The sequence below is a fragment of the Grammomys surdaster genome, unplaced genomic scaffold (assembly GCF_004785775.1).
Source record: "Grammomys surdaster isolate TR1022 unplaced genomic scaffold, NIH_TR_1.0 206, whole genome shotgun sequence".
Classification (NCBI taxonomy): Eukaryota; Metazoa; Chordata; class Mammalia; order Rodentia; family Muridae; genus Grammomys; species Grammomys surdaster.
This window is the reverse complement of record NW_021604651.1, coordinates 6,929,406-6,953,171: the sequence shown is the minus strand read 5'-3', so window position 1 is coordinate 6,953,171 and position 23,766 is coordinate 6,929,406. Positions and strand designations below refer to the sequence as shown.

General features: G+C 38.8%; 1 protein-coding gene across 1 annotated transcript in view; it reads right to left on the bottom strand.

Annotated features, from left to right (window-relative positions):
* The window catches only part of Aldh1a2 (aldehyde dehydrogenase 1 family member A2), a 76,709-nt gene that overhangs the window by 23,675 nt on the left and 29,268 nt on the right, over positions 1 to 23,766 (bottom strand). The window contains exons 2-7 of the mRNA XM_028771378.1: positions 16,726 to 16,830; positions 16,386 to 16,526; positions 14,284 to 14,413; positions 8,229 to 8,290; positions 5,925 to 6,053; positions 5,694 to 5,807 (exon numbers count right to left, since the gene is read on the bottom strand). Coding sequence (XP_028627211.1) covers positions 5,694 to 5,807; positions 5,925 to 6,053; positions 8,229 to 8,290; positions 14,284 to 14,413; positions 16,386 to 16,526; positions 16,726 to 16,830 — 681 coding nt within the window. The remainder of the gene's footprint in view (positions 1 to 5,693; positions 5,808 to 5,924; positions 6,054 to 8,228; positions 8,291 to 14,283; positions 14,414 to 16,385; positions 16,527 to 16,725; positions 16,831 to 23,766) is intronic.

Here is a 23,766-nt window from a genome sequence, read left to right as displayed (position 1 = left end):
CTTCTAAGTAACAGAATGTCATTTTGGCAAACCCTGGTTGAAAGAGTGGCCCTGACTCTAGACCACAGCAAGAAATCCTAAGTGAGTTGTTCAGTGGGTACCAATCTCTTCCTGGGCTACACTCTAAGTAGTCCACTAATTTACCTACAGGATTTTAAAAGTTTATGCAAGCTAGCACTTGGTCAATCTTCCAAAACATGAAACAGAAGAGAAACACACATATGCTACTAGTAAGTAGAAGCCAAAACTATCTGTAAACTATTTATGAAAGCCGCAAAACAAACAAAAGGAGAGGGAAGCTGCCAGAGGAGACTGGGAACTAGCCTTCGACAGACATTCTTTTCAAATGGAGGTTTCACACTCAACTCTTGTTTACTGAAATCTTTCAGTGTGCCAAGCAATATGGGTAGACCTTTCAAATGTGATGTCCCAAGCCACAGATAAGCCTTAACAGAGTTACTACAGCCTGACAATTATGAAAAATGCAGGACAGGAAAGAGGCCAAGATCACACAGTAAGAAAGATGAGTTCTTACGCGTATCTTGGAAAATCTATTGGCCCTTCTTTATACCTTACCTTCCTAAGCATAGATCGCCCTGTAAATGTCACTTGGAAATAAATAGGAAGCTGGCTGTGGTGGTGTACTCAGGAGACAGACTCAAGCAGCCAGATCTCTGGGAGTTCCTGGCTAGTTGGGTCTCCACAGTCAAGTTCCAGGACAGCCAGGGCTACACAGTAAGACCCTGTCTCAATCCTCTACACCTCCCTTAAGACACTCAAACAGCCAAATAAACAAACAAAATAGCAAATAGCTGCATGTGGTGGCACATGCCTTTAATCTCAGGACTAAAGAGATGGATCTCTACCAGCCTGCTTCTAACTACAGCAAGTCTAGACCAGCCAGGTTTACATTGTGAGTTCCGTCTCAAAAAAATAACAACAAAACCCAGGAAACAATGATGGCTCATCTTCACTGACACTTTGCTAAGAACCAGAGCCCGTACCAAATACTTCAGTCCAGTTTCTTTCACCTTCTCAGTCCACAAAGTAGATAAAACTCATCCCCATTGTCTACTGTCACATACTTTTGTATTCCATAAAGATTAAGTATCCCAGCGAGAACTCAGAGGTCCCATGCTCACCAGTCACTGAGGGTATGAGATCCAGTGCAGGCAGGCTGAACCTTCACGTGTGGATGACATTAGGAAATCAAACATGTACTCATTCCTCGACAGGTCTCATCTGATGTAGTAAGTTTTTAAGGTGGTGTTTAGCACTCTTCCCCATCTTTCCACATAATCTTGAAAAGACTTTATTGAGTAGGGAAAGTCTATGTATTGGTATATAACCTGCAGTTTTGGAACTTTAAATGTCTGTCAAAAGTGGAACTGCTGGGAAGATGAACAAAGACTGCACCTCACTGCTAGGGAGCATCAAACACTAGCTCCCATCCTACACTGCAGAAAGATAAGTACTGACCTTTGGAAGGTTCTGGTCTTGGCATGTGGGATTGGTTTTGAGATGTAACTAACACCAGTGTCACCATACACTAACGGCAGGAAACATCACTCACAGTGGTCTCCAGAACTGGGGTCCTTTCTTCCACGTTTCCTTCACGATTTGGTCCCATAACTTGCATTTTCACATTAAAAGGAAGGTATATCTAAATCCTTCCCAAGTGACAGTAGCCACTACAGAACTTAGAGGGAGAATTATCTTTTCCTTACATATTTTTATGGTTGAAAGGTGGCTCAGTGATTAAGAGCACTGGCTGTTTTTGCAGAGGACCTAACTCTTCAGTTCCCAGCATCCCCATAGTGACTCAAAACCATCTATAACTCCAGTTCTTTTGGCCTCTATGAGCACTGCATGTATGTGTTACACATGCATACATGCTGTCAAATACTTTTATGTATAAAATAAAACAATATACTTCTTCTATAAACCATCTCAAAAATAAAGGAGGAATGCTCTTAATTTAAAAATGCGTTTTTATTTTTGAATGAAGTAGCTCTTTATTCAAGTTTAAATGTCTTGAACAGTGAAATTTCTGTAGATGCAAAAGATACAAGATAACTTCATGAGAAGAATTTTGGTTCTATCTCATTAGAACACATCTTTAAAATGTGCAATTTTAAAGGAAACAGCCCAGGCAACTTTTTTTGTGTAAGCTTGCACGGTACACTGTAAGAGCCACCTAGAGACTGTCCTGTGGGGTATCCTTACACACATTTCACTGTCTGCTTCCCCAAAGCCTAGTAGTGGATGGTAACTCAGTGCTCAGGAAAGGTTGGTGAGACTGACTTGGGATAGCTTGGGTCAAACTTTAATTCCTGTATCAGAGAACAGCAGAGAAGTGATCTTTTGCCAGATCACATGACAGAGGTACTAAAGATGCAATCCGAATTGGAAATTTAGAAAAAATTAATTAGAACAATGGTGAGAGCCTTTCAGATTTAAATACTTCTAAATGATTCTTGCAATGGAAGAGTTTCCACGGAAAATCCTGCATTATCTAAAAACTGTGTTCTTTTAGAGCTGGGAATTTGTATTCCTTGAATTTTCTAGGCTAAGGCTGTAGGACTGTCATAAGTTTGAGGCTAGTATGGCCTGCAGAGTAATACTGCTTCAAAAAATAACCTCCCCCCCTCAGAGGAGAAGGGCAGGAGGGGATGGAGGAAGGATTGTGGAAGGGGCTGACCGAGAGAAGGGGATGGAGGAAGGATTGTGGAAGGGGCTGACAGGGAGGGGCAGTGAGAAGGACATAAAGTGAATAAGCAAAAACAAAATTAAATGAAAAAAAAAGTAGTTGGAGCTCTCAGGAAAAAATAAAACAAATAAACAATAAATACTCTCTTTGAGGGTACCAGCTATTCTGGATTTCAACAAACCCTGGCGCTGGAGGCGTGCACAAGACTATAGTCAGAAAGCAGTGCAGTACTGTCTGGCACCAGAGCCCTGGGTATGGCTTACAGCCTTGTAACTTACTAGCATGCAGCAGGATGAGTTACTTAGCCTTCCCAGATAGCCTAAGCTTGTCCCTGCATCTTCTTTGGCTGCTGAGGCCATGTGGTAGAATGACAAGCACTTGGCTGGCATTAAGAAGTAATTTGCTCAATCAATGTTGACTATTAATATCCAAAGTTTAAAGCCTCCATTGGAATCATTCACGTTCTACAACTTTGCTGAGATTCACTTCATACCGTATACAATGTTCCTTTTGACGTATGTGGGCCAGGCAGTTTAGTTTGTTAACAGAGCTGTACAACTGCAGTGATTACAGCAATCTAAATACAACTAACCCACAGGAAATTTCACATTCACTCGAAGTCACTCATCTCAGCCCTCAGCAGTCACTAATCTGCTTTCAGTGTCTACATTTGCCTTTGCTAGACATTTCTCAATTAAGTATGATTGTAAAATATACAGCTTGTCATTCTTTAAGTTCCAAAGTTGACTCATATTATGTATGTTCCATTCTCTTTTTTATTATTGTATAATATACTACTTGTGGCTATATTACATTTTATTTATCCATCATTTGATAGACATTTGGGACATCTCTACTTCAAGGAATAATAATGTTATAAACAGTTGTGTCTAGGTTTCTGTGCCACATAGATTTTGTCAAGTGCTTTTTTATGTCCACTGAGATGATCATGTAGCTTTTGCTTTTTATTTGAGGAATATGAGTAGTAAATTGATTGTTTTCTATATTAAACCAACCTTGCATTCCTGGATTAACTTCTATTTGGTTGTGGTATATAATCCTTTGTAGATACTGGTTGATTCTCTTTGAAAGTATCTCATTCAGGATTCTTGCCAACCATCCTCACATGAGATAAAGATGGAGTTTCTTGCGACTCTGTTAAAACCTGCCAGATTCTTGCCTCCATTTTAAATTCAGACTTCCTTCCAATGGCTGCTTTGTGGATGTTGCTTTATAATCGGATCCTAATTGGATGCAGGTGCTCTATAGCAGCTAGTCTTTAGCAAATACTTTTAAAGGAACAGACTCAGTGCACCCAGAAGAAAATGTCCCGTTCACATCCATATTTTGGGTTGCATGTTCTATACATTTCAAAATTATGATAGTAAGTAAAAGTCAAATAAAAGTTTGGAAACAGAGAATGTAAATTATCACGCAAGTCTATTTAGCCTAGACAACACCAGTAAGAGACCATTTAGCTAAGTATCATTAATTTTGCATCACCTGACTTTAAGAAATTTCCAGATCTCTCTGGCAGGTATGCTGGCCACCAGCCACGTGGGTCTACAGAACACTTGAAATATAGCTAATGACACTGAGTTGTGGTATGAATGTAAATTATACACTAGGTCTCATAGATGTCACCAGGCAAAGAGAATGTAAAACATGGAATTACTAATTTTAGAGACAGGCTGGAATGATTTTTTTAAAAAATATTATATTAGACATGTTATAAACCATTTTCACTTGTTTCTTTTCCATTTTCTACTCTAACTGACAGACACAGCCCTCACTGTTTCTCTTAGCTTGACTACTGCAGCCCTGTGGATCCACATCCAGTGCTGCTGTCCTCCACGGGGTTCCAACAAGGATACCTGCAGTTCTGGTACAGTGCTAGCTCACAGAGAGTGACAACAACATTTCTAGTTCCATTATTGATCCGATCCTAATTAGATGCAGGTGCTCTTTAGCATCTAGTCTCTAACAACAGTTTGAAAATTTTTCATCATCTGAACCTGAATCAAAGACACAACAGAACACAGATTCGTAATGATCAGGAATCTAAACTACAACTCGTATTTGCCTTGCTGTTTTTGGTTTGACTTACTAGATAAAAACAGTTTTTACATTTTTCACTATCCGAAAAAATAAGGTATTTGTTGATGTAGAAAAATGACACAGGATTCAAATTTTGGCATCTATGAAAAAAGTTTTGTGTTCGGCTTGACTCGTAAATTCATATATGATGCATGTTTGGTACTAGTTAGGCATAGTGGAATATGAAATGGAGACTGTATTGCTTGCAAAGCTCCAACACTTAAGTGTCTGGCCTTTCATAGAAATCTTTGCTGACCAGTGCTCTACAGCATCCCCATGGCTTACAAGGCAGTCAGCTGCCTCTTGCATCATAGGACCTGGTGAAATGCAAAGGGAAAGCTGTCCCCTTTTCCTCTATTATATACTAGATTACATTCCCAGCTTCTCTACTTGCTTCTGTCCTATATCTTGACTAAAAGAAATGTCCAGAGTCCCAGTCTACGGGGTAGTTTTACACAGACAAGCTCAGAAAGAGTCAGTGTGCACCTCTGCTTTCACACTCATTGGGGATCTATAAATGAGACTGGTGTTGCCCCTTGAGGGGCCTGAGTGCTCACTGTGGATGTTGACTCACTGTGGGTACTATTTGCAGCATTTATGTATGTATTTATTATGTAAGTGTATGTGCACACATGTATGTACCAGAAGACAACCTCAAGGGTCTGTCATTCTCTGAAGCAGACACCTTATTTCATTTTGTTGAGGCAGACCCTCTTCCATCCTAAAACTTGCAAGTAGACAAGGCTGGTAGGCAAGCAACCTCAAAGACCTGCCATCTCTGCCTCTCCAGCAAGGAGATTACAAGTGCATGCTACACTTATCTCCATTCAACCCCTTTGCTTACTCATGGGACTTCCCCTCAGCCCATGGCCTCTCAGGTACTTACCTCAGTGGAGCCTGTGAATGCAATCTTGTCTATGCCAATGTGCGAAGCTATTGCTGCCCCTGCTGTTGGCCCATACCCTGGCAGGATATTGACAACTCCAGGTGGAAAGCCAGCCTATGAAACACAAATTGGAAGAAGCCATGTATTGTATTACCCTTCAGGCCTATGTGCTCTGCTTCATAGGCTCCACATGAGGGAGTGGAAGAAAGCCCTGGAGTCAGTTTGTCCTACCTCCTTGATGAGGGCTCCCATATACAGCGCACTGAGTGGTGTCTGCTCTGCAGGCTTGATGACCACGGTGTTACCACAGCACAGTGCGGGAGCAATTTTCCAGGTGAACATCAGCAGGGGGAAGTTCCACTGGAAGGGAAAAGCAAGGTTAATAGATAGGGAAAATGTTTCCTTGTTACTTTTTTGTCTTCTCAGATTTTGAAAGAAAGAAGCTGTGACTTCTCAGATTTTCAAAACTGCCCTGAACATAGATCATCTCCCCCACCAAGTGTAGACTTTGGGTTTCGATGCCATCACTATGAAGAGAACAGCACTGGCCTTCAAAGTGTCTCTTTCGTATCAGTATTACCCCCGAACACCCACTCTCCAGTGTCATCCCCTTCCCCACGTCCTGCCTTTTTGTGTTTATAACCCCTGTGTGAATAAGTAAAAATTATGATTTGAAAATAAATAAATAAATAAATAAATAAGACAAAGGAAAACAAGTGTCTCTTTCGCCTCTGTCCAGTGTATCCTCATACTCCAAACGTCCACCTAAGGAAAGCCTGTGCTAAGGAGAAGCAGGGAGAGACTCTTCTTTGTTTAGCTTTATTTTTTAATTTGCTTTCATATTTATAAAATTGGGCTTTGTTCCAAAGTCTCAATATGTGAATGTTTTCCCTTAAATTTTGGATTTTTACACCAAGATTTTCACATTGGTATGAAAAATGTTTTATGTGTATTATCTAGAAACTGAAACCCTAGCTATCAATTATTTTTAAGACAATGTGACTTCAATGTGGCCCTTTCATATGCATTGTCATAAAAATACAACTATACATTTTATAAAATGTACCTACCAATGAATATACAAAACTTTCATCAGTAAAATACAGCATGAAAATCAAACTAAAGTATCTTTATGAGACTATGAAGATGGGCACTAACATAGTTTAAACTGATTTTGAAGGAATATTAGGCTTGTATTGTCGTAAGCTCAGGCATGAGACTTCTTACTATCAAGTGTCTGATAATTACATTAAGGAAGAAAACAGTGCTTCAGTTCCCCTTGCTTCAGCCCCTGATCACAATGTGTTTCTGCCTGAAGCATCTCAGCTGCCACCCTTGAAGGATTCTCACTGGCTCTGGCAAGCTGCAAAAATATACAAGTGTCTTGCCTTCACCAAACACCCAATTTCTTTTCCCCTTAGTTGTTTATAAACTTAGGAGTCCTTGGTGATGTTTTAATTCCATCTACAGTGCGTAAATCTTGGAGGCAGTAATTGAGGGAGCTGGCTGATAGGAGCTCTTGTCTTGTGAGGGAAGCTGAGGCTCTGAGGACCTCGGAGAGCAAGAGGGGCAGCTTTGATGCTTGCAGAGAAGGTGGCAGACACAGAGGGGTTCCCTGAAGAGAGGAGAGGAAGAACTCCAACCAAAACTTTCTCTTTCCTTTCTTCCTTCTCTAGTGAAGGTCACAAATAAACCAGGGCTTATTGATCATTTGAACACATATTAATAAGCCCCTAAGAATCTTTGGTTCCCAAACTCAAAGATTATTCTTGAGTCATCCCTCTGCGTGTTGAAAGAAAAGATCTTCTTGTCTTATCTATACTGCCTTTAATGTCAGCACAGCCCACCTTTCCCCCTGCCCCTCAAATCCCGGCCAGAACTACGAGAGAGTCCTATTAGAAGCTTGGGTGATGCTTTGTGCTGTGCAGAGGGTGTGCATGGGAGAGCGAAGGACAGTGTTCAATGTTCCAATCCAAACACTAGTCACTACACCTATTTTTCTTTACAAGATAGACAACAACCCAGAATGGTTTCAATTTGGACTCTGATGTTAACTGTGCTGCTGTCTTTTTAAAGCACCTTTTCTCTAGACTCCTGTGAAAGGAGACAGTGGTAAAAAAAAAGGGGGGGGGAAGGGGATAAAAAGACCATATAAAACAATATGCCTGGAAAGATGCTGAATTGCCAGTCTAAAACAGAAACAAGCAAATACAACCTCATGCTAATTCCCCATAAGCAGTTAGGCATTCATGACCAAGGGTGGGTTGTTCATACACTGTCCTCTGCTTTGCTTATTTTTATCAGGAGAATCCCATGACTTGAGAACTCTACTCATGGTAATAGGCCTGAAACTCGATTCACCTGTTCAAAGAAGCATTTGCAGAGAGGCTGCTAGAGATATGTCAACAACATGAGCTCAGGTTTTTCTTCCCAGTAACGAAAACCATACATCACTAAGGACTGTGTTTTATATGTCTTTAAGAGAACTCGGTCAAATGAAAATAAATACTACGAAGTGTGAGGAGATGCACTCACGGGGATGATCTGTCCACACACTCCGATGGGCTCGTGTCTCGTGAAAGTAAAATAGTCACCATCTGAAAGAGACAAGCATGGTCACTCCACAGAGAGTGTCAGGGGAGTCAGAGGAGCGCTGGCGTGGCAGCGGAAATCAGAACTGAAGCTGAGGCACATCTTACTCACCAAGCATGACAGTGCCAGCCCTTAGGGGTGTGTGTGTGTGTGTGCTTGTGCACGAACACGTGTGTGTGTGCACACATGCACACAGGCAGCTACAGATAAACCTACCACATGAACAGAACAGATGAAAAGACATCTACAACAGAATGAAGAACAAATTTATGAAACAAAAACAGTCATGCAAGAGGAAACTTAAAAACTAGAACACATTAAAAACCCAGTTTTATGTTAAATATTAACCCATATAGAATAGTTAGCTGATTTAAATACCAAGGTACCTCAAGCTTTTAAACAGCTTTTCTTGGCAGTTTTCAAAATTAAAAGCCATTAGGTGAAATGCTATTGAGCACATTTTTAATGCTGGGCAGCTGGAAAACATGAGGAAGAAAAGGAAAATATACTCCCTCACTCAATGCAGCTGTCACAGGCATGACCTGGGTCTTGGGGACACAGACAGGTATTCCTAGGGGCTTGGAGGAAAAGCTCCAGAAGCCTTGCTTCTCTTACAGGAATAGTAGGCATTTGGAACAATCAATTAGCCAGGAAGCCCAAACCAAATTCTTTAGAAAAATACTGTTGCTTTTATCTGGGTACTTTAAAAAAAGCTAATTCAATCAAGTATTTGTTTCCCGATTTGTTGCTGGTCACCTCACTAGTGGTTTGTCTGTCAAAAGCGGTCCCACCTCCTCCAAGGAAAGTGAAGCTACAGCTCAGCCTGGGGCAGGCTGGCTGTTGTAACTGGGATGGAGATGAGGATAGGAGGGTGTTGGTGAGACAGAGACAAATGACGCAGTTTATCTTCGTCTCTCAGCACATCTTAACCACTGTTTCTCACCCAGGGTTGTTCCAGCTAAGGTAAAAATTATATGTTTTTAAATAAAGTTCCTTTTCTGCTTCTCTTTCTCCTCCCAGCCTTTCCCATCCCCTGATCTCCAGTCCTTCCCCAAATTAGCTGCTATCTACCGTCTTCATTTCTCTGAGAACTTGCACTCGCACGAGTTTATATGGCAACGTCTCATCACAAGGACATTCATGCTGCTGTCTTCCCCTCCCTCCATTCTCAGTTCATCTAACAGCAAGTCCCTCTCTGGCTCAGTCGCAGAGTACTGCAAAGGACAGTACTTTATATGTTAGTACATCTGTACTGGGATTTCTGGATTAAAGTATATGTGTCTTTAATGTTTTAATAAATATTTGGAAGTCATCCTTTATCAAAGTAAAGTACTAACAACATGCTCCATTTTCTACTCTTTAACCAGTTTCCTAAATATCTGAATTTTAGCCCATCTGAAATCTAGAATAAGGCAATTTGTTCTGTTTGACTTTGAATTGTGTTTAATGATACTTAAGGATGAATGTACTAACCATTTTCAATTTTTCTTTCAAATTTAAATCCTTTGCCCCTTTTCTGTGAGGTCCTTCATTATTTTAGTCATTTGAGGAACATTGTGAATATCAAGGGTTAGGTCTCTGTTATGTTTTTGCAAACCTTTCCCTCAGTTTTTACCTTGTCTCTTGGTGTTGTTTAAGAGATTGTAGCCTAAGGGGAGGAAAGAAGGACGTAGGCAGGCTTGGGCAGGCAGGACAATGAGGCAGTATGTAGAAACTATCCATAGGATGACGTTTAGTCTAAGTGGTACTTTAAAGGTTAATTAACTACACCAACTCTGTATGGAGCTAACTCATGAATCTTCTAAACAGATACCATCAACTATACCAGTATTAAGTCACTACTGCCCACCAGTTTATTGTTCTCTGGAAAGGGCTTCCATGAGTAGCAACTATACTGATCAATACTCAAGAAAAGTCCATTGGCAAGGAAAGCAGCCACACTAAACTATAATTTAGCTAAGGCGATGCACGGAAGTGGCTAAATACAAAGCAGTGAATCTAGTGAGGGGAGGGATGAACACTGAGAGGGCACAGATGAGCTGCATGACTGGGGAAGATGAATAGATACAATGTGAGAAAGCGGGTGGTTCTGGGTAAATGCACTAGTCACTTATGTAAGCACAGCACAGTGACTCATAGGTTTCTCCGTCTCTGTCCTACATATACAAGACTGTAAAGGTATCATGTAGTGTTGAAAGCTACTGAAAAATAAAAGGAAAGGAAAATGTAGACAATAGCTTTGAAAATTGATCTCATCGGGAGTAAACTTGACTTGATAATTATGTCCCAAGATAAACTGAGTTATGAGGAATAAAACATACTTGATAATCTGTTCACAGATTTGATACACACTGAGCTAAAGGTTGGCACAGAAAGGGTACCGACTCCTGAAGTCCTCCTGACTGATCTCACTAAGTCCTAATTAAACACAGGGTATCTTGTGCTTTTCCCAAGAGAACACTGACTGAAAAGGATAAGAAAGGGTCCTGGGCCCTGTAAACTCAGTGGGTGTTCCTACATGTACAAGAGTTACCCCCACTTAGTCAGCTGGTTTCTGGGAAACATGAGACATGTACCTGCTACTGGCCCCCTTGGGAAGAACTGATGGCACTTAGGGGCCCCTCATAGCTATCAGGACCCTGCTCTGATTCCCCAGAGCAGGGTTACCAGGGACCAGTCGTTTGGGAGCCACCTTTCTAATCTTTTCCAGTGTCACTAGTTCTATCACTTGCTTGATCAGCCAAGTTGGCTCACTTCTCACCAATGTAACAGGGCTACTTGCTGGCCTCATTTCAAGGAAAGTGACAAAGTAACAAGTTTCATAGGTTAGTAACATTTTTCTTCCCATAGTCTTTAAACCTAAGAATTAAAATAAAACAAATCTATTCATTTACTACTGTATGGAACCAGTTTTTCAGGCTACATATACTGTCTGGATGCTACATGGTGCTTCCCACACTTCAGTGTTCAAAGGACCCAATGATCTTGCTGAATACATTCTGAACCCTCTGGTCATAAAGAACATACAAACCTTACAATTAGATATTCCATTGTGCTCTAAACTTAGCTGAACAGTACATTAATTTCTGCTGCGTACGCACACCCAATAGGTACATTAGTACAGAATAAGCCTCTTTGTAAACAATCAAGCCACTACCCTACATTTTTTTGTTTGGAATTTTATTAAATTACACAGGGGATGAAGGGAGAAAAGGAGGGGGAAAGGAGGGAAAGAGAGAGGAAGACAGACAGAGAGACAGAGACAGAGATCCATATTTAGTTAATTAAAAGTTTAATCTTTGAGTAATTCCTTCAAGGAAAATATTACTTTTAAAGACAGAGATTAAAAATGTTTTTAAAAACATTTAATGTAAGTTTTATTCTCATATTCTGGCACATCCTGGAATAAACTAAAATCTAATGATATAACTGTAATTATAGTCAACAAATCTTAATGTATCAGAAATTGAGATATGTGATATGAACCTCAAGCTCCCAGAGATAACAACCAGGACATTTCAATAGCTGTAGGGAGTCTTATATAGCTAGCAACAACAAAAATTAATTCCTTTAGTAACAGAAGAATCTGTAGCATAAATCAGTGAATGGATGCCATCTTGCTATCTCTAATGTTCACATAGAATTACTCTGTGTTTGAAGGTAAAGCTCAGTAGTAGAACATTTGACTGCAGTACAATTACTCTGGAGGAGATAGCAACCCTTTAAATAATTCAAGTAGTAAACATTTAGAGTAAAATCAGAGAACGATTCTATTCTATACTCTAGTAGATTCCAGTGTATGTAGACACCATACAGCACTGTCTGAGCATTTTACAACAGTGATAACTTCTGTGGCTGCTTATTCAAGCAATGAAAATTTACATTAGCATAAAATAGCACTAATACTATTCCTTCCAGGAGTCTACTGGTAGATTCTAATAAGTGATATTATATGTCTCTGAGTCTTCCATGAATAGGTCTCAGCGCAATCGATATTTCATTACACAGTCTTGAAAAAAATGTTAAGTTTACTCCTCTGTACTTGGTTCCTGTGTCTATAGAATGAGGTTAGCTTTATGGATTCCTCGGGTTCTCTGCAGTATCTCTACAGTGTCTCCAAAAGGTTCCTGGTGAAGAACTGACTTCAAGACTTCCAGTCACCATCAATTCATATCCTACTAACTACCCCGGTTCTTCTCAAGTGGGTGTAGCAAACAGCCGGTGCTCTAGTTGTGATTAAACAGGATTGGAGTTCACCCGTCCATTCACTATTGACAGCACCAGAACAAGCTGGCTAAAGGTAAAAGCTTAGAGTTTGATCATTATCTGCATGTTTAGCACATTCTTCAGTTTAAGAGGCAAAACTGAAGTAAAAATGAAACTGATAAATAACTATATATGACTTGGGTAGTTTTTAACCTTTGATATATATGTTGACATATCATAAAGCCACTTTATAACAAAATTCAGCTTAAAGTATGGACCACATTTTCCTATTTACTATAAAATCAATAAAATCATCACTCATTCAGAGGGATCCAGGAGGAACCACAACTCCTCTTTCACCCTTAGCAAACTGAGTAAGGTTTTGAGCCATCCTCCATCACAGGGAAGCTATGGACAGGAGAGGGACAGAGGACTCTGATTTGAGCTACAAAGATTGAAAGGGGGGAAATGATACTTCTCATGGATACTACAGCAGAAGAAATAAAAAACAGGCAAAGGGAAAGTATCCAATAAATCCAAGTAATGATTATTATTAATCATCATAAGTAGGAGTCGCCAAAGGAGGGTCAAAGCACGGGATTTATGGTCAGAGAGAATGGCTCCACTGAGTGCTAGGCCAGGAAGTAATGGATAGTGCTATAAAGAGAATAGCACCAGGGCCCTTGCAGATCCAACTGATCGTGCATAACTCTGCAATAGCAGCTAACAGTGGGTCTTGAGTGAGGTGGAATACAGTGTGGGGGCAAAACCACAAGTCAGAGGAAGTAGCGTCTTGTTGAAGGTTCAAAATCATCACCGCTCTCCTTCTCATGAAGCCTTCTAGCAAAAGGCTATCCTTCAAAAAGATAAAGTGGACACTTTCTCTGTACCTGATTGCCCGTCTATAGTCAAAGTGCACAAAATACAGTGCCATAATTTTTCACACACATTTTGGTTCTCAGACCTGACATTTACTAGCCAAGTGGCACTGTTGAGGCACTAATTTACTATCTCATTAGGCATACACTCTTTAATTCCAGTTTGTCTTACACTGGAGTCTTACTCAGGGTCTTCAGATTCTAAATGTAAAAGAATACTTAACATGTTTAATTGCTATCCAAATAAACATTCATTATTTCTTGTGTTCTAATGCCAAACAAAAACTGGGGATATTTTGCAGAGAAATGCAGGTAACACATAAAGACCACATTACCTCCCTAAATTCTGGATTTCGACGAAAAAGAAGTTAACAATGAAATAAAATTGATATTGAATTGTGGTGTTGCAAAAGACAACTGTGAATGGGCTGAACCAATCTGAGAATAACTATCTAAGTAACTGTGATCTACTTTACCCAGTTTCCTCCAGGAGCCTCCTCCTGGCTTAGTCTGAGACTCCTCACCAAGAGATGGGTTCACATGTTACCTGCCAGTCTCTTTCCTATAAAATTTCTTCCATCTAGTGGCTAAAATAGATATCTCTTAATCCCCTTCTGCCCTCAAACACTTTCATACTAAGGGTCTAACCTAATTCTTAGCAGTAAATTTTTACATATCTACTTCCTAGCTAACTGATAAACTGATTTAAATGGCCCTCCATACTTATATGTAGACTATCTATACACAAAAAAGGGTCACAAAAGGTTAGTGACATAATCTGTTTGTCTTATGCTTGGTTCAAGCTGACACAAGTGTCTCACTTCTGCAACATACATGGCTCCTCTTTGTGTTTGATGAAGTACTTCTGGCAGAGCCCCACATTTCCCTTTTTAGCATACTCATGTTTTACATACCTACAGGAATGGTCATTCCGTGAATTTTATCAGCCCAGCCTGCATAATACCTCAGGGTTTTGATGACTCCCTGCAAATCAATGTAAAAAGCTTGCAGGAATGGCTTACCGCCATTTAGGGATTCCATAGTCTGTCAGAAAAGAAATAGAATAGTTAAGACTTCAGAACTTTGTAGTGACACACTCGTTTCTTCAGAAGAATAAATAAGGAACAGAAGGAAACCAGCTGGATGTGAGTGGTGATGCACACTTGCTCAACTCTACTTTCCTATACAGGAAGGTGTACAGTCCTAAGAGGCTTGCTTTAGTTACTAGTAAAAGACCACAATGGACACACATGTGCTATTCTATGCCTGTGTATTTTCCTTAACCACTGTCCAGATATATAAACACAATGTTTCTTTAACTGATGATAAAGAAATCCTCTGCTTGTCAAACCACCTTCTGTTATACTAATGGTTAGAGTAGAATGGAGATCTTTCGGAGAGTGCACTAGTAATTTGAATCCACAAAGAGAAGCAGGGACATCAGTTTTGTATGCATTCAACATGGATATAAAATGTTCTATACAGCTGCCAAGACCCCTGCTGAGAAGTGAAATATTCATGGTTCAGAGTAAGCTTATTTATTACCACCACATAAACAAGATCTACTCTTGGGAAGCCCAGACTTTAACAATTTAAAGACTGGCTTTGTAAACATTTATGTTAACAACCATTATCTATTAAGAGTAAAGTATCTGGTCCATTTATAAAAATAGCAATAATAAACAGCTTTACATTATAAACATTATTTTAATGACATGTTCCTAAATTGATTAAGTCTGTTACAAAAACAATGACCACTGAAACAATGAAGTGAAACTGTTTTCACGTAAGAAATACTAGGCTGTTAGATGCTTAACAAATGAAATAAACAAAAATGGATATTTATAATTTACTGTTTCTCTCTAGAAGAACATTATATAACTCATACTGGTATAAAATTATTAATTACTGACAAAGCTAAAACTGAAATGTTTTCCATTCACTGAAGTTAAAGAACACTATTTATTGCTGATGACAGCACAGCTCACCTACTTACTGTACAAAGCAGAGTTCATTTTTAAATGCTGCTTGCCACTACACTGGCTCACTTTTATAAAAGAAGATTCAATAAGTTCCAGGCCCTTCTAAAAGCATTTATAGATTCACAAATTGGATAATAAATTCTCTATGTAGTTAGCTAGCAAAGAGCCAATGTCTACAAAGCATAGAGAAAAAGTAGAGTCCATAACCAATTGAGGACCATCCAAGAATGGATCTATGGCATATACTGTCTACATTCTTAAGTGTTCCTTCATTTTCAAAGAAACTAGGTATTTGGAAAAGATTTCTTTTTTATTAATTAAATTGTGCATATGTGTGCACACACATGTACATAATGCACTTATGTAGGCACATAAGTGCCTACATAGAAGCCAGAGGTCTGATTCTCTGGATCTGGAATTTCAGGCACTTATGAGCTGCCCTGTGTGGATGCTGGGAACCTAACTCAGGTCCTCTGAAAGAGGTGTATTCTTAACTGCTATGCCAATACTCCAGTCCTCAAAGTAACTTGTACTTTAAAAACAATAGCAGCAAAAACAACAAAAACCATCAGATAAGAATTTCCTATGTATGCTGCATGTGTGTGTGATTGTTCTAGTGAAAAGAAATGGCATCATAATTCTAAAATCTGGCAGAAGAAACAAAGTAGAATGTATGAGGGTACACATCCTTCTTTTCCTATTGGATCTGCAAAAGAGTCACTTGGCATTTGTCTTTTACAAACAGCCTGGAGGTCCTGTTTCTTGATGCTTTTGTTTTGCTTGTCAAGTGAAAGTGTTTTGCTTTGCTTGTGGGAGGTGTGAGAAAATGAGAAAGGAAGATCCTTAATAGTGATGCAATGCTATGTCGTTTTTTTCTTCAAAATGCCACAAATAGCTTTCCCAAAGATCTCTCATATTTCATATATATGCTATACCCTCCCCTAGCGCCCCTACATGACAACACTTCACAGAATACTTTGCAGCTGAGTGGCCGTTTTGGAGTAAAAACATAACTGCTTTCTTAATTTACTCACTGCAAGAGTTGCCCTGTCCCGTTCCACCAAGTCTGCAAGCTTGTCCAACAGACGGCCTCTTTCAGAAGCATCCATCCTTCTCCACACAGAACCAAGAGAGAAGGCCAGGCGCGCTGCCTGCACTGCCTTGTCTATATCCACCTGTTAAAAAGAAAGAGGCACAACTGAAGAGAAACACTACACAGACATGCACATTCACACACAGAAACACATATACACACAAACCCTACATGCTGTCATTAAAGAAATGATACTTTAAACCTAAGTTGGCATCTAGAACACATATTGTTTTGCTGCTAAGGGTGGTTGTCCCACAAGGAATCTTCTAAGCAATACACACCTTGTCTGCTTCTTGAACTTCACACACTTGCTCTCCTGTGGCTGGATTACATACAGGGAACACTCTCCCACTCTCTGAGTTCTGCCATTCATTGTTAATAAAGATCTACAGAAGGACACAACAAAATGGGATATGAGATCTGGGAGATCGGAAGACAAGACAAGCAATATGGAGACACCATGGTAACACCACTTCTATTCCCTTACAGATGCAGACATAGATTCTGAAGTGCTGAAAGACATTCAGAACAGTATCAAGTCCAACCTTCCTCCTAAAGCAGGAGGAATATATTCTCATGACAGCTGCTTAATCCAAAGATGTGGTAGTAATCTTAACTTCAGTGAACATGTAAACCAATTAAAGTGCCCTTCCATCAATAAATACAGAAAGACAAAGTGTCTTGTGCACAATCCCACACGAAGGCTAACAGTATTGGTAGTCCAATTTCTGGCCATTATCTTCAGGGGTAAAACTCTGTGTCAAATTGATGGTCATTAGGACTTTCATACCAGTTTCTCTGTTGGAAGCATGAGGAAATCTTCAAGGAACCTGAATGGTGCTAGAATAAGTATTTCCCTGATTATAGTCAGCTCCCAAACTAAAAATTGACTGTACCCAGTCTAACCAGCGAGTTAATCAAGTCAAAGGCACATGTGTTAGCAAAACCAAAAGGCTTCCAGAACTTGCAAACTGGTCTAAAATTTTATTAGAGGGTTTTAAAGATCTCTTCCCAGTGGCCCCACTCCTTAGTGTTTGAAATAACACCATTGTCTTCTGGATTCAAGTTTACTTTCTAAGTTTTCTTATGGAGTATATTCTTAAGAGTTGCATGACTTCCGTAATTTCTTGAAGATTTTCTAAAGATCAAATAGAAAATTATTTATATACATGGATGCCCACTTTGGCACATGTGTGGAGATCAGAAGACAATTTGTGGGGGTTTGCTGTCTCTCTCCACTATGTAGATTCCAGGGATCAAACTCAGGTAGCTAGACTTGACAGCAAGTGCCTTTATCCACCAAAACAAAACAACAACAACAAAAAAAAACCCCAAACCAACCAACCAAACAATAGGACAAAACTCACTTTTTTCCTATTAGTATTTCTAGATCACTTAAAAAATGTAAGATAAACTGGGGAAATTTAAAGTCATCTAACTTTCCCTGCATCTTGAAACACTGTAATAGTTCATTATTCAAGGACTGATTTCTTCATCATTGCACACCAAAGATTTCCTGTTAATGCTTCAAAAAATAAAAATAAGTAAATGAACTCATGGGCTTGTGTAGAAACAAGGCAGTCACCATGATCAGCCTGTCCTTCAGTTCCCCAGTTACAATGACCACAGTCAGACATGTCAAGAAGCTAGAACTCAGTTCAGAGACATCATCTTGCTCATATTTTTTCTTTATCTTTTATTGAACAGAGTTAAGAATTCAGAATTAAGTTCCTCTATCATGGGACAGAGGGCAGTTAACAGAGAAAGACGCTTCATGATCCTTAGATCAGAAGGTGGAGGCAGAGACACATTTGAGATGTTTTGGTGAGGGTGCAAGGGCTATCTAGTAAAATCTTTGGCTAAAAGGCTCTAAGATATATTTCCTCAAACTCTAAACAGAGAATTAGCCTGTGGTAGTATAGCTCAGTGATAGAATGTTTGCCTCATGTACATGATTCAAGATTTGATCTCCAAAAGGGGGTGGGGGTTGTTAGCAAACAACAGCATCCCCCCCCCAAAAAGAAAAAGAGAAGAATCACTCAATAAGAATTTAATCATTTAATATTTTATAAGAAGGCTACCAAGGCACCAAGCCATCTTGTTTTAATAGAGGTATACATGAAAATTCTTTTATCTTTATGACATCTATGGGTCAACTTTACTTAATACAACATGAATAAAACAAAAAATGAAAAGCCTTTAAACTATAATATTAAATAAATAAATAATAAACTATAATATTTTAAAAGTGGACAAAATAATGAGCCTTGGAACTTTTGGGAAGACTGCAATGAGCAAAGGCAGGGGCAGGACGAACCAGAAGCACTGACTTAGCGCAACCCAGCTTAGAGCTGTATTTAAAAATCTGGAATCTGTATATGAGACTAGGGAGATGCTCCAGATTGCATGTGGCAGCTGCTGTGCAGGTGACTGTGCTCACCCACCATGCTTGCCTCAGTTAATGATTCGACACTCAGGTCAGTATGGAATGGCAGTGTCACTTGCCACACCTCAGTTCTTACCTTGTTCTCATCAGCCCATTATTCTCACTCTACAATTTGCAAAATTCGCTGAAAATGTAAAACCTTGCTGAAAATATTAGAAAGGGTTCATTTGAATCAGAAGGCAAATGTGTATTCTTCCTGGTATACAGTGTTGACGTTATGCAGGGGTACCCAATGGCCAATAATGGGATCAGAGTTCTCTCCTAGAACTCTGTTGCTCTTCTTTGTGGTCCACACTCAGTGTCTGCACCACTCCCACTTGGCTCTGTGCTACAGTTGTTGCTTCCTCCAGCTCAGCAATTCTTACATTACTTGGACCTAAGCTGCTAGTTTCAAGGTTTCTATTTTTATTTCTAAAACTTCTTTTTTTGTTATTCGAAATAACCAATGATAGTAACTGATTATTACCCATGGAATGACAAGGGCATCTGATACTCAGTGACATAGTTTAATGAATAAACAATTAGCAGGTAAAATCCCCCCAGTCAAATTCCAGGTAGCAGGTGTGAAGGAACAGGGGGTTTGGATGCTCAGCATCTGTCAACACTACAATGATCTCCACCGAAGGAAAATCAGTAGGAAAACTTTAAACGAAACATGGAGATTCCTGTATTCATGCCTCAAGGATCTCCTTTCCATTCTTAGTCCTTGCAAAGAGAAAACTACTACTTGGCAAACACCACACAGTCCTGAGATCAGACTTGATAGAAGTGATGAGACAAATTGCTAACAGTCTGCTCCTCATGTGAAATCCGAGAGGTGTGAGGTCTCCTCTGCAGCGCTTCCCCCAAAAGATACAACTTGGGTTTAATCAGGACAAAACTCTGGCTAATCTAAATTAAACGACACCCAACAAAAGAACTGCCCATGCTTTTCTACAGAGCCAAGATCATAAAGGAGGAGGGGAGCAAACAGCCAACAAAAATGATAGCATCACGTCACCATGGACTAGCTCCTGGACCAGAGGGAGACAAGAAGAGACAGTGAGACAATTTATAAACTGTGATTAAAGCTTTAATATTAGAGAATAACATGCCAAGGCCAAATTTCTGATTTGTAATATTATACTGTGGTTTTATGAGAACATCTAGAGAATCTAAGTGAAGATTTAACACTAGTTTTCAACTTACTGTTGATTGGACTTATTTAAAACTTAAAATGTTGAGAGTTATGAGGCCTCTTTAATGCTTTTTTTAAACTATAAAGTGTCAAAACAAACATTTTGAATGAAGAAATAAATGGTTCCACACCTTTCTTTTTTCCAAAGTATCTTTTAAAGTTCAGTTTGTGGAAAATAAAACAACTCAAAGACTAACTGAAAATATGGACCTGTGTTGCCAAAAATGTCTAATTTAATGTTTTTCATGTTATTTCCACTCAAAGGCTTGTTAGCGAAATATTAGGAAATTCTGTTTTACAGTGTTATGGGTTTCAGGGTGAGTGTAAGGAAAAATGTGAATTTCCCCCTCTGGGGTGCTTCAAAATAGAAAAAAGTATCTGACTCCCAGTTTGACTATTGCTTAATTTCTTTATAAATGACAAGCATTCATTTTTAACATAATTCTGTGGTATCAGTGCAGGCAAAAGAAACAGATGGCCCATAAATAAGGAACCTGCCCTTTTCAGGTTCCTAAGAGGATGGGACAAATTAACTTGTGAACGTTAACTTTATTTTCATGGTTGCAAAATGTCCCACTGACGTTTTATAGGTTGTTGTTGGTATTAAAAGACATACTGGATATGGTGGGCCCTTATTTAATGTTACTGGAATGGAATGCCTGTTGGGAGGGGACATGAATCACTGTCTAACATCTTTACAGATAAGATTAGAAATACAATACCTCTGCACCAAGACAAAATATCAAACATACTGAAAAATGAAGACTTTATTTGGACAAGACGTTTTTATTATGTTCTGCTGCACTTTATACAAAACGATCTGTGTAACAAGAGCACAAGTTGAACAAAATCATATTGGAACACACTATGAACACACCATCCAAGCATTAGAATGTTAGTATCCCTGACCCTCCCCAGTGCTTCTCCATGATCCTACCTCCAGTTTGACCTGTCCTGCTACTAGACTTAACAACTAGCTGGACTTTTTATTCATCTATTTTTATGTATCTTCTTTTTTTATTGGATGTTTTATTTACATTTACTTTTCTTTCCCTGGCATATTAATTATTAGAAGCAGCTCTCTATTTGTGACTCTCATCTCAATCCTGTAAAATAGGATGTTTATCTTTATATTCAATGTCATCTCTGTTCATCCTATGATAACCGAGAAATCTGTTTCAACCTTCCACCTTGAAGTGAACTTGTCAGTGTAGGCCTTCACTCCATAATCTCTGTCTTTATAAATATTAGGTTATTTATTGTCTTTTTATTGTACCATACTGTTTCATTACTAGACCTTTTAGTTAGTCAGTCTTAAGTTGGATAGCTAGCCTTCCAACTTTGTCCTCTTTGAATAATTAACTATCCTGGGTCTTTTGCCTTTCCATATTCACCTTAGAATCTGTTTACTGATGGCTACAAAGTAATTTACTAAAACTTTTGTAATTTTATTTAATCTATAGATCAATGTAAAAAGAGCTGACTTCTAACACACCAAGTCTTCATATCCATGTGTTGCTTAGATCTCTCTTGAATTATTTTAGCTGAACTATGGCTTATAAAGAATATATTCTTCTACAGATACTGAAGCCAATCTCGCTCATCTACCTATTCCCTCAATGGTACTGTATATTTTGAAATTTGAATTCCAGTGCTTGTTTCTTGTATAAAGGATGCTCCTGCAACCTTGTTATAATCTCTCACTAGTCTTAAGAAGCTTCCTATTCTGGAGTGAGGGGTGGTCTCCTAGAGATTTTACAACAATCACTTCATCTATAAACAAAGGCCATTTCATTTCTTCCTTCTCAGACAATTTACTTTTATTTCCTTTGCTAAGCTTACTGACTAACCAGGAATTCATAACAATATTAAAGATGAGCGATGGTAGGGGACACCTTGCCTTCTTCCAGTGTTAAGAATGAAAGTTATCTAGTTCCTCACCATTAAATATACTGATTGCTCTACATTTTATATAAATGGTCTTTATCAAGTTGAGGAAATTCTCTATCCATTCCTTGTTTGTTGAGAGGTGTTTTGTCTTGACTGCGTATTAAGATTTTGTCAAACATTTTCCCTGTAGGGACATAATGATACAGTTTTTCTTTCCTTCCTTCTTTCTTTCTTTCTTCCTTTCTCTCTTTCTTTCTTTTATCAGTTCATTAGTCAGGAAACATACTGGTGTCTATTCTTATGTTGTTGGATTAGTCCATTGCTAACATTTTTGCTGAAGTTTGGCAGTCATGCTCATGAGAGTCTGCTTTGTAGTTTTCTTTTCTTATAAAGCCTTTATATAGTTTTGGTATTTGGATAATGATAGCCCCATAAAATAAATTAATGTTACCCTATACTACCTTCTGGAATAGAATGTAAAGAATTTATATGTTTGATACAAAACATCTGGATTTGATGCTTTTAATTTTATTAATTACCAGCTCAATTTCTTGGATACATTTAAGTTTTTTAAATGTATTTTCCTTGTTTTAGTTTTGGCTGAATGTATCTTTAAAAGAATTTGTTCTTTTACTTAAATTATCAAATTTGTGAGTCCATAGTTGTTTATAATACTTTCATCTTTTTTATTTTAATTTAATACTTTTTTTTTTTTTTGGTTTTTCGAGACAGGGTTTCTCTTTATAGCCCGGGCTGTCCTGGAACTCACTCTGTAGACCAGGCTGGCCTCGAACTCAGAAATCTGCCTGCCTCTGCCTCCCAAGTGCTGGGATTAAAGGCGTGCACCACCACTGCCCAGCAATTTAATACTTTTAAATGTCTCTTTTTCCTTCTTAATATAGTAATTTGGATTTTCTCACTTTGGCTAGCTAGGCTAACAGTTTGGTACTTACTGATTTTTTTTTTTAAATTGTAGTTCATTCCTGTTATCTTTTTTAAAAATATTATTTTCTTCTGTTTAGTCTAGACATACATAGTTCTTTATTCTCTGGTTTTCTAAAACAGAAGCTTAATTTTTCTTTTAATATATACATTCAATATTATTTTGATGCTTTATTTGTATTTAGTTCAAAATATTTTCACTTTCTCTTGAGTTTTTCCACTGGCCCTGGTGTCATTTACAATTGCTGTTTAGTCTCCAAGCATTGCAAGGAGATGGGACTGTACAGCTATCTTTCTGTTCTCATTCATCCCTCTGTGATCTGAAAGCATATTTGTCTTATTTCTACTGTTTGGAATTTGTTAAATGGTGTCTGTAGTCCTGGATGTGGTCCATCTTGCTGGCTGTTCTCTGAGCCTCCTGCTGTGCTGAGCGGGTTTATCTTACTGTTCTTAGAACTAGCACCTGTATTTGCCGCTAGAGACGATCTAGCTTTTGTGGTCTCCTTTGGCTCTGTTCATTTTCAAAGCATTGCTCTTTTTCATTATCAAAGGTAACGGCTGTAAGGATATCTGCTGTAAGGATATCTGCTGTAAGGATATCTGCTGTAAGGATGTCTGCTGTAAGGATATCTGCTGTAAGGATATCTGCTGTAAGGATGTCTGCTGTAAGGATGTCTGCTGTAAGGATATCTGCTGTAAGGATGTCTGCTGTAAGGATATCTGCTGTAAGGATATCTGCTGTAAGGATGTCTGCTGTAAAGATATCTGCTGTAAGGATATCTGCTGTAAGGATGTCTGCTGTAAGGATATCTGCTGTAAGGATATCTGCTGTAAGGATGTCTGCTGTAAGGATGTCTGCTGTAAGGA